Source organism: Chelon labrosus (assembly GCF_963514085.1).
Source record: "Chelon labrosus genome assembly, chromosome: 24".
Lineage (NCBI taxonomy): Eukaryota > Metazoa > Chordata > Actinopteri > Mugiliformes > Mugilidae > Chelon > Chelon labrosus.
In genome coordinates this window covers 7,944,491-7,954,972 of record NC_140357.1, presented here as the reverse complement: position 1 = coordinate 7,954,972, position 10,482 = coordinate 7,944,491, and the positions used below count along the sequence as shown (strand labels likewise).

At 49.2% G+C, this 10,482-nt stretch overlaps 1 protein-coding gene across 1 annotated transcript; it reads right to left on the bottom strand.

Annotated features, from left to right (window-relative positions):
• Positions 1 to 1,125: 1,125 nt before the first annotated feature.
• rp1l1a (rp1 like 1a) lies at positions 1,126 to 10,421 on the bottom strand (the record flags this gene model as incomplete). The annotated part of the gene is made up of 7 exons (XM_084574774.1): positions 10,079 to 10,421; positions 9,521 to 9,919; positions 9,154 to 9,418; positions 4,316 to 9,069; positions 3,281 to 4,210; positions 2,166 to 3,197; positions 1,126 to 1,506 (listed from the first exon to the last, which is right to left on the bottom strand). The coding sequence occupies exons 1-7, from the start codon at positions 10,310 to 10,312 to the stop codon at positions 1,126 to 1,128; spliced, it is 7,995 nt and encodes a 2,664-aa protein (XP_084430900.1). The 5' UTR covers positions 10,313 to 10,421.
• Positions 10,422 to 10,482: the final 61 nt, after the last annotated feature.

Sequence of the window (10,482 nt, the reverse complement as noted above, 5' to 3'; positions counted from 1 at the left end):
ATAACACTCTCATGTCTGCGGGGAAAAAATGCTGCCTCTCTGTAAATTTCCCGCTAGTAAAAAATACCACAAGAGGGCGCCGTGCGTATCGAGTTTACTCGTGAACGCGCCAAACACGACACCGTTTGAAGGCAACACGAATAATTAGCGAAAGCCTGGAGATGATTAGCTTAGCTGTGTTAGCATAGCTCCTCAAAGCGGAGGGAAACAGCTAGCTTAGCTTAATTCAGATCAGTTCAATTCTGTTTTATGTATATGGGGTCAATAACAATTCAAATTGAACCCAAAGCTAATAATAAAAACTCAACGTGTGATTTTTACAGTGTAGTTTCATCACGTTTTTTGCTAAAATAAGCTAATCATCTCCTGGCTGTGGCTAGCGTACAGATACGAGAGAGGTATCAACTCTCAGCATAAAAGCGAACATGCATACTTTCCGAAAAAAAAAAAAAAGTCAAACAAACTTCTTTAAAGTAATCAGATTACATCACAGAGCGTGTATAGGTTTAAACAGAGGACTTATTAACAGTGTACAGATCTAAGCAGGTGGTTAAGTAATAGCTAGGTGACCTTTCTAAATGCAAGCTGTGCTGTCTGAACCCAATGAGAATCCAGTACCGACTCAGTGAGACAATAAATAAACACAGCATTGACACATCGGTTCTGTCAAACACTAAAGTCGAACAGCATCTAAAACGAGGTACTTGGTATTGTAATGGCTATATGATTTCATAAATCGTTAAACCTGCGGTCCACTGAACACAAAACTTGAGTTCACATATTACACCTGAAGGTGGCAGTTATTATTTGTTTTTGTTGTTGTTGTTTCAAAAATATATTATACATACTAACTAACTAACATACAAATAACCATTATAAATATAATTCAGATAGTTACGTAGGATGAGGTGGTGGTTTCAAGTTTCAGCTTTTCTACAGTTCATTTGCGCTGTGGTGTAAATCACCGTGACTTCTTCTTCTACGCCAGATGTGGAGTGATAAAGTGCTTCAAGTGTTCAAGTGAGTCTTTAAACCTACAGAATGGGAGATCCCTGAAAGAGTGAGTTTATTAGAGTTTCTGACCTCATGTTTACTAAGACGGTGAATCGTTGTTTTCTCAGTGAGTTAAAAGTCATCAAGTGGGTCGTCGCCCTCTTTAGGTTTGCGTCGTTTGACCCTTGCTGGTGATCTGCTCCTCTTGTGTCCCGTACCACCACCTGAAGCCATTTTGGGTACTGCTATGGAGTCCGCGGGATTTGGGGTCAAACTCGCGTCGACGTCCTCCAAGGATCCGGGCTGGGACTCCACTGAGGTCCTGGTGAACTGATGCAGGAGAGCGCCGTCCTCCTTCTTGTTTCCCTTCATCCTATCCTCGCCTTCTTCCTCGGGCTTGAACTCCTCGACCTCGTCTCCGTCTCCCTCTTTCAGACGTTTGCTGTCGGCGTCTGAGTCTTCGGCATCGGCCTCTTCTCCCTCCGTCACGCAGACGGGAGCCGTGCCCTGGTCCTGAGGGTTAAACGAAATGACCGTAAATTATTTCCTGAGCAGCTGTAATTAACTAAATTGGGTACTAATGGGGCAGCAGTGTCAGTAATTACAGCTACAAGTCCGTTACACAGCAAGAACCGAACTAATGGGTGTTATTTAAGTCAGTTAGACTGCAGTATGGCCTGCTTTGACCTGCGAACACATTGATCTAAAGGTGGGAAACTGTTTTCTTTATGACACAGTTGCCGTCTGTCTGGCAGCTCCGCGTTGCTGCCAAACAAAACAGATTTGTTCAGGCTGTCTAATTGGATGGCGGGATTATCTTTTCCCACAGGCTTAGAATTAGTGGTGAGGCCGCAGTAGGTTAAAGTCCTCTTTAAGGCACAGCACAATTTGGTCATGTTCAGGGACTCAGCGCTGCTTTAAAATAGATAACTCGATGGATAAATCGGAGATCTAATGTGGGACAAGTCTTTACTTCTCGCAGGTTCGATGGTGTTTTCCAGATCGTGCATTTTGTAAACTTGCTGAGCATTATGTATAAAGGGTCTGCCTATTTTGGTAGTTTGGGTCGTCGTCCTGCAGTTAAGATAATACGATGCTCGCCAAAAAGTGATCCTGAGATCTGGGAGTGTAGTCTGACAGGACGGAGAAAGGTCCTTTCATGTCCGGCTTACCTGTGGTGAGGCGCTTTCCTCCTCAGACGCCTCCTTTTCCTGCTCTTCACTCCCTTCTCCTGTTTCGTCTTCCTCCTCCGCCTCGGCTGACCCACTCTCGTTCCCCTCCTCCACCGGCGTTGATTCTTCGTCCGCCGCAGGCGTCGCTGCGTCGTCGTCCCCCGTTTCCCCAGATTCCTCCTCTTCCTCTGGCTTGGAGTCAGACCCCTCACACTCCTCTTCTTCTCCATTTTCTGTGGTGTCTCCTTCACCTGATGTCGCCTCTTTCACCGTGTCCTTGTCACTCTCTTCGTCCTCTTTCCCGGTCCCTGTCTCTCCCTCGTCTTCCCCCGTGTCATCCTCCCCTGTTTCTCCTTCATCCTCAGAATTCTCCCTCTCTTCGTCATCTGTTGTCTTGTTTCTCGTTTCCTCAGCCTCTTCTTTTTCACTCTCCTCCTCATTTCTGCCAGACTGGCAATGGCATTCTCCCTCTTCTTCCTCCTCCTGTTCATTATCGGATGTCTCCTCTTCCCTACCTTCCTCACCACCTGTTTCTCCCTTTTCCTCCTCCTCATCTCCTGCACTACTTCCCTCGTTTTCACCTCCTGTCTCCTCTTCTTCTCTTGCCTCTCCCTCATCTTCTTCTTGTTCCTCATCTTCCTCTTGAATCGTCTCCTCTAATACAATAGCAGGTCTGATATTCTCTTTACTTTCACCCTCCCCCTCCTCCTCTTCCTCATGGACTACCTCTAAATTCCTCTCCTCCTCATCAACAACCATACTGTCGCCTTTCGCCTCTACAGGTTTTACCACAGGTACAGGTGCAGGCACCGGGCTTTTCTTCAGCTGAAGTATCTTGAGGAGGTCAAACTCCATCATCACCGGTGCTTCGGCGGCCAACGAGTTTGTTTTGAGAGGCCGCGCCGCCATTTTCTTGCGCACGCAGGCATCGCAGGGGCAGTACTCGTCGTCGCTCCGCTGGTCGCTGAACTCACCCGTCAACTCTCCGTCGCTGAGAGAGTCGGCGGTTTTTACAGACTGGTTCTTCATGATCTGAAACAGAAATAAATCATCATCAGTTTCATGTCGAGCAGCAGTATCACGTTCAGTGTTAAGTCGACTTGTCGTTGAATTACCTTCAACATTCGACGCCTCTTATCCGTCATGGTGGACTCTCTGGAGAGGTTCCCTCCTTGCGGTGGCCTTGGCGATCTTCCAGCTCGACTCTTTATCTTCTTCATCTCACGGTCAACACTGCTCTGTATGCGCCGGCTCACCTCGTCCCTCAGCTCGGACATCATGGTGTCCAAGATGAGGCTGTCGTCCAGGTCCCAACGAACTTTGAACTCCGCCATGGCGTTAACGTAGTGGTTCATGAACTGCTTCTCCAGCTTCTTCAGGAGGTTAAGTACCCACACCGGATCGGGATCTTGAGACAGTCTTTTGGACAAGGGCGCTCGCAGGACAGTCGGTGGCGTACCCGAGCTGGAGCCTTCCATCGTCTCTCGCTCGTTATCAGTGGGGGATTTGGAGCTGCTGTTGGCGGAGCTCTTGTCCGACGACGAAGGGTTCTCAGTGGTTTTTGGGCTGTCCAGACTTTGAGGGACTGCAATTTGTTCTTCACTTTGCGTTGGTTCCTCTTCTGTGTCTTCCTTAGCTTGCTCTGCTGATGCCTCCTCTGGTTCTGTCTTGGTTTCATTATCTCCTGCCTCTTTCACCAGCTTTCCCACTGAAGACTCCGTCTCTTTCGGCGGCGTTTCATCTTCTCCCTGGTTTCCATTGTCCTTTCCTGATCCACCAGAGCCGCTACTCATATCCACACCAGAGGAGGACCTTGGTGGTGTCACCTGCTCTGGGCCACAATCCTTTCCCTCCTTGGTCTCAATTTTCCTGGGGTCAGTGAGCCACAGGGAATGAAGGATGCCCATAACGTCGTCATACTGCTGCTGTCGGTCCTTCTGTTCACCACCAGGACTCACTGCAGGCTCGATAAGCTGAAGCTGTGTCAGACAGTCCAAAAGGCCCCTGGCTGATGTGCTCAGTCTACGTCCATAAACTGGAGACACCTATATGAGTAAACAAATGTTCACAGATTATGTGATTTATTATATATTCTGTATATAATATGCAATTTAATTTATATTTCTACATAAAAGAGATAACCTGCTTACCTCTGGCATGCTCCGACATCGACCCAGAGAGGAGCTCAGAAGAACTTTCATCACGGCTGCGGAGGACTGCAAGTTCCTTGGAAGAGAATCAACGCTCAATAATGCACTGGGACGAGAAGTCCCTCCTGCGTTGCCTGGAGCTGGATCTGAAGTCTTCTCCTTCTGCGCTGCATCACATTTAGCTTCATCCTCTCCTTGCTCCTCTTCAGGCCCAACTTTCTCCTCCACTTTGTCATCCTCAAGACTCTCCTCCTCCTTTGCCACCTCTTCTCCGGGGGTCTCAGCCATCTCCTTCGCATTCTGCTCTTCCTCATTCAGCTCATCGCCAATTTCAAGCATGTTGCTGTTAACAGGAATGCTCCGCAGCCAATCGCTTACAACTTCATTGGGGGAAGCGTTGGGCAGGCAGGCAGGTGTCAGTTCCTGATCCTTACGGTGTCTGCTTCCCTGAGACCTCCCACTTTTCTCGCTCCTGGGCTTGTCGCTGCCTTTCGACTGCCGGCTGTGTGGACGTGCCATGGTTTCTTTTAGCAGGTCGGCTGCAGACAGTGAGTGAGACAGGGTGCTTTCACTACATGTCTCCACTTTGCTGCACGGTCTGGTGCTGAGTGCGGGACAAGGGCTTGAGGATTTGACAGGAGTTTCTTTCATCTGAGAACCAGATGTTTTGACACTGCCACTGATGCTTAATTTGTCCTTGTGAGTCTTGACTGAATCCGTTCCTTTGCTTTTCTTTGAGGCTTTTACTTTTGACTCTGAGTGAGGTGAAGCTGCTGACTTGGGCCTTAGGCAACAAGTACTTTGAGAGAGGGTTGCCTTGTTGTCTGCAATATCTTCCTCCTCTTCGGCCTCACTAGCTGGTCTACTGAGGTCAGGGTTTTCAGTGTCATTGTTTGCTGGATCAGCTACATTAGCTTTCTTTGTGCTGGCACTTGCAGGAGATTTGCTCCGGGATTTAGCACTTGCTGACGACATCGCAGATGAGGCCCTGTTGTTGGAGGCGTCCAGATTGCTAGCTTTTGTAGATCCTGCAGATTTCACACTTTCTGTTTCGACGTCTTTTCCGTCTTTGGTTGTGCTAGCAGTAGTGGCCTTTTCTTCAGCCTCACTGTTAAGCATCTGAGCTGCAGCTTTTTCACCACATTTGCAAGAAGACTTATGAGACCTGCCACTTTTGGCTGAAATTATACTGGCTGCTCTTTCTGACTTTTGCTCCACGCCCTTTTCCCCTCCATCTTCACTTGGAGTTTCAATAGTGGGGATATCGACTGGTGGAAGATTTTGGGATGAAGCACTTTTTCTGCCGTTACCGTTGGACTTCACAGACATGGCGGACCTTGTTCTCTCCGCATCTTCCTCTGGGCTTTTGGGCTCTGGGCTCACAGTGTTTTTGTGAAAAGAAACAGTGGACTTACCGCTGTCTGAGTCGGCTGTTTCTTGGTCTTCTGGCAACCCAAGAGAAACAGATCCTGATGAGTTTCGTCTTGAAGGTTGCTCTGTGCCACCCGATTCTCTCTTCTGTCTTTTAGATGAGGATGACAGGACGCTGGCAGCTCGTTCAGACGCCTTATCACTTTTCACATCTTCATTCTCTTTTGTTTTCTCAGTCTCCTTATCCTTTCGCTTAACTCCCTCCAATCCACAGCGACACCTGGACTTGTCGGATTTAGCAGAGGTTGTTGAATGAACTGACAAGGCACTGGGCCCTCTTGTCTCTTCAACACCGGGGTCAGGGAGCAACTGTTGCGCAGGAGACTGAGAATGTCTGGGAGTTGCAACTGGAGGTTTAGGTGAGGGGGTCCGTGGCGAACATGCTCTCCTGGGCGAAAGTGTTTGCCCATTTGAGTGTTCCCCAGAAGATTTACTTTTTGGTCTACCATCATCCGCTTTCTTTTCATCTGCAGCAGAAATGTTGGATTTTCTTGATGCAGCACTCGGTGATCTCTCTTTTGTCTCATTTCTTTCCTCATCAGCCCCTTCTGGTGTTTTAATGGTGACAACATTTGCACTCGAAAGATTCTTGCTAGAATTGGACTTACTGGACTTCGCTGAAGATTTTGACTTTACAGACAAAGCACTTGCTGCCCGCTCTTGATTTTCGATTTGTTTTTCATCTCCATCTGTCTCAATAACAGGAACATCAGCATCATTTGGATTTGGAGATGCTGCGGTATGTTTTGACTGCTGGGACTTGGAGGATTTGGCAGAGGTGTGCGACCTCCCTGACATGGCACTGGGGCCTCTGTCCGCAATTTGGTCCACCTCTGGTTTTGTGTTGCGAGACTTTGCAGAGGAGGCTGATTTAACAGATAAAGCACTGGCTGCCCTGTCCTCAGCTTTTTCACCTTCTTCTATATTGTCTCCTATTTCAGAATTTGTGTCTGTGTTTCCATTGCAGTTAGATTTATAAGATTTGGTGGAGCCTGCGCTGACTGCCCTTTCCATTTCTACAATGTTTTCATTTTCAGTTGCATTGCCATTACACTTGGATGACTTTATAGACTGAGCAGACTTGTTTGATTTAGCTGATCTGACAGACATTTGACTTGTTGCCCTTACTTCTCCATCTCCCCCAGCATCTGACCTGGGAGAGGGTGACCTTTCTGAAGCTTTAGTGGTTTTATTGGATTTATTAGACTTGGCAGACAGATTGGACTTTGCTGACATTGCGCTTGCGGCTCTTTCCTCTACTTCAGTGTCTTCATCCTTTCCATTCAACTCTATGAGGGGTTCATCTGCTGCCTTTCCAACTGGAGACACTGCTTTTGCACAATTACTGCAACTAGACCTTTGAGATGCGCCAGATTTTGCTGAAACATTTGATTTAGCAGATTTGGCTGAAAGGACACTATCGGGTCTTTCATCCTTTCCGCTCTTAACACTGAGGCTGCTGGGAGATCTTTTGTTTGTGTCATCTTCTTCCATAGCTGTGTCCTCAGTTGGGCATGCAGCTTTGGTACTTGACTGACAATTTGACTTATGAGACTTTGAAGCGCCAGATTTTGCTGACAAAGAGCTGACTGATCTTTCCACAGTGTTCTCACCCTCTGCTTCCTCTCTTGAACTGTAGTCCGGAGCTTCAGTTGTGCATTTAGACTTGTGAGACTTGCTGGACTTGGCAGACCGGTTGGACTTGGCTGACATCGCACTGGGGGTTCTCTCCTCATTTATTTCTGCTGTGCAGCTGTTACCGCCAGAGTTGTGTGATCTGGTGGACCTGTGGCTTGTGGCTGAAGTGGCACTAGGAGCCCTGTCTTCTTCTTCTCCCATAGACTCAGGGTGGGATGCTCTGGACATGGCACTGGCTACTCTGCCCTCCAAGACATTCGATAAGGCAGAGAGGCGCCCGTTGTTGGTGAGATTGGACTTGTTGGATTGTGTTGACACGGCTGAATCATCAGAGGCAGCATCGTCAACGGCATTGTCTGTATTCTCTTGGTCGGGGAGAGGAGAGGCGGGGGTTGCAGAGGCTCGGTTGGAATGATTGAACCTCCGTGAAGTTCTGCTGCTGGATTTAGAGCACCCACCTTTGCAGCCCCCACAGTTCAGGCACACACTGGATGCCTTTGATTTCCGAGAACTTGCTGAAAGTCCTGTGCGACTGGACAAGCCACTGGCACCCCTCTTTATCTCTTCATCATCAGCTGCATCCTCATCTCCTCTAACTGTTGAGTGCGGGGTGGCAGTTTCACAGTGACAGGAAGAGGATGCAGACATTGCAACGGAAGTGGCCACCACGTTGCTTGGTGTATTTTCATTCAGGTGAGGCTCAGGGGTTGGCGATGGCTCAGTGCTGTGGCAGCACTGTGAGGCGCTGGGTGGTAGATCATCCTCCTCATCATCCTGGTCTTCTTTCAGCGATTGAAGAACATGTGAGGAGGTGCTAACCGCTGACAATGGTCGATCATCCTGGCCCTCCATCGTTAGCTCGTCCTCGACTGACTTTCTGCTGAGGGGTTGAAGGTTGCTATCCATGGTGACCACTTCACTCCGACTACAGCAACGGCTCACCTTGCACACCTCAACATGCGTGTCCCCGTTCTGCTCCACCTCAACACTGTGCTCAACCTGCTCCGTCACGCACATCTGTTTCTGGACCAGTTGGCTCTGCTCTGAACCTGAGCCACCTCCGCAACTGGAGAGTCGTGCACGGCAGCGCACCACCCTTCTGGAGTTGCATGATGAGGAAGAGCTAGAGGAGTGAGTATGTCTCACCATAGTGTGGGTGGATCTATGTGGAGGTGGGACCGGAGGATGTTTGTGGCTGTGCGCAGGGTTTTCCCACAAATCATATTGCTGTTCCTGTCTCTGGTAGCAGCAAGGGCAGCCGTTACCCTCCAGCACACACTGTAAAGGTTGGCTGGGATAGTCCACAACCTCTGGCTCAAATGACGTGGAATCAGGGTCAGAGCAGCTTTCTGATTGGCCCTGCTGCAGGTAATGGGGCTCGGCTTGGTCCAGAGGGCAGCATTCATTGGTCAGAGATGGGGACTTTTTGATCTGAGTGGACCACTGAAGGGTCTCGTCGTTTTGGAGGCGAAAACGCACCCTCATCTCCACTGAGAGGCTGCCATCTTTGTTGACCAGGACACGCTTTTCAATGTCGTCGTTCATAATGGCCGGTCTGGACTGAGAGCAGGCGCTGACACCGTTGCCATATGACTTTTCAGAAGACAAAGAGAAACGGGCGGAGCGGTTTGATGAATCGGAGCGGGGGTGGATGATGCTCTTTTTAGTTTCCAGGCCAAAGTTAACTGAAAGGAAAAACAGAAAAGTATATTTAAAATCACTTTTTTTCTACTTTTTTTGTATGTGTCTCATCAAAAATGTCAGCTTACCATTTTTCTTGCTTTCATGTCCTTCGCTGTACTCGCTGGCCCTGGACTGAGCTCCATGAGGGGGCGACCTTACTGCTTGAGTAGCAGGGGATCGGGCCCCATTTCCAGGAGTCCGGGGCCCAAGACCAGAGGACCGGCTGCTCAAACCAGGCAGTTTTTCCTCTGAGCTCTTCCGAATGAAGTTCACCAGCAATGGACTGAAGGCTTCTCGCCCGACACACACCAACACGCCAGGACAGGTCATCAAGCTTTGCACGCTGTCAATCTGGAGAAGAATTGCCACAGTGTCAAGAGCTTTTACTAAACTGGCTGTCTTGCAAAATGTCAAATACACATTATATTAGAAAGAATACAAATCCTTTCTTACCCTGCGTCCCTCTGCAGTGTAGAGCTTGCGGACGTGAAACTGCATCACCTCAGACACCTCGTCAAGAAAGGCTCTCAGGCTTCTTGCTGACCTCCTGCTCAGCACTACACTCCTCCTCATCCCCGGCTCGCTGTTTTTCACCAGCAGGATTCGTCGCTGCTTGTATGGCAAATGCATATGGCCAGGTGGCGTCGTGGGTGAGGCTTCAGGCCTCTGTGGCCGTCGGCTGTGATGGTACCAGATGCTCGGGCGTTTGCAAGCCAGCTCCATGTTTATTGGCTTAGCCTGGCGCCGGTCAGAGCAGAGGTAGCAGCCCCCGTCCTGGAGCTGCTCCAAGTGTTTGATGGTGTGGATGCCGCGGGGGGTGGTGACAGTCCGCACGCCAAATGGCAGGGGCACCTGTATGTGGGAAAAGAGGAATGGCTTTCATGAAAATTTAAGGAAGCAGATGTAATGCCCCTACTAAGGTGAAAAGTTGAAAGGGCAGCACACATCAATCTAAGCAGTCTGCTTCAAAAGAAATCCCTCCATCACAGCTGTGGAACCTGCCCCACTAACCTTTTGAGAAAGGTCGTCCAGCAGTGCGTCGAAGCATTTGAAGCTGCGCTTGTGGATGGCCATCCTGACGCCCCCGAACTGGCTGTCGCCGCTTCTGTAGAAGGTGATCCGCTTGGCCGGGGTGGCTGTGGTCACACGGGCGAGGCGTGAGCTGGAGAGGGGCGGCGCAGGGAGGGGCGAGGCATGCTTAGACGGGGGACGGGGGTCCCACATCGCTGTCTGGACCGAATGCATGGCGGGATCTCACATACACCTGGAGGACACACACAAACGTGCAAACAAAATAATACTTCGGACATTTTGAAAAGATTATTTTTGCTATGTATGTACTATCTTGTATGTATTATGTTGTGTTTTTCTGTTTTTACACTTTCTAGTCACACTCAGAAGGTCACAAGTCATTA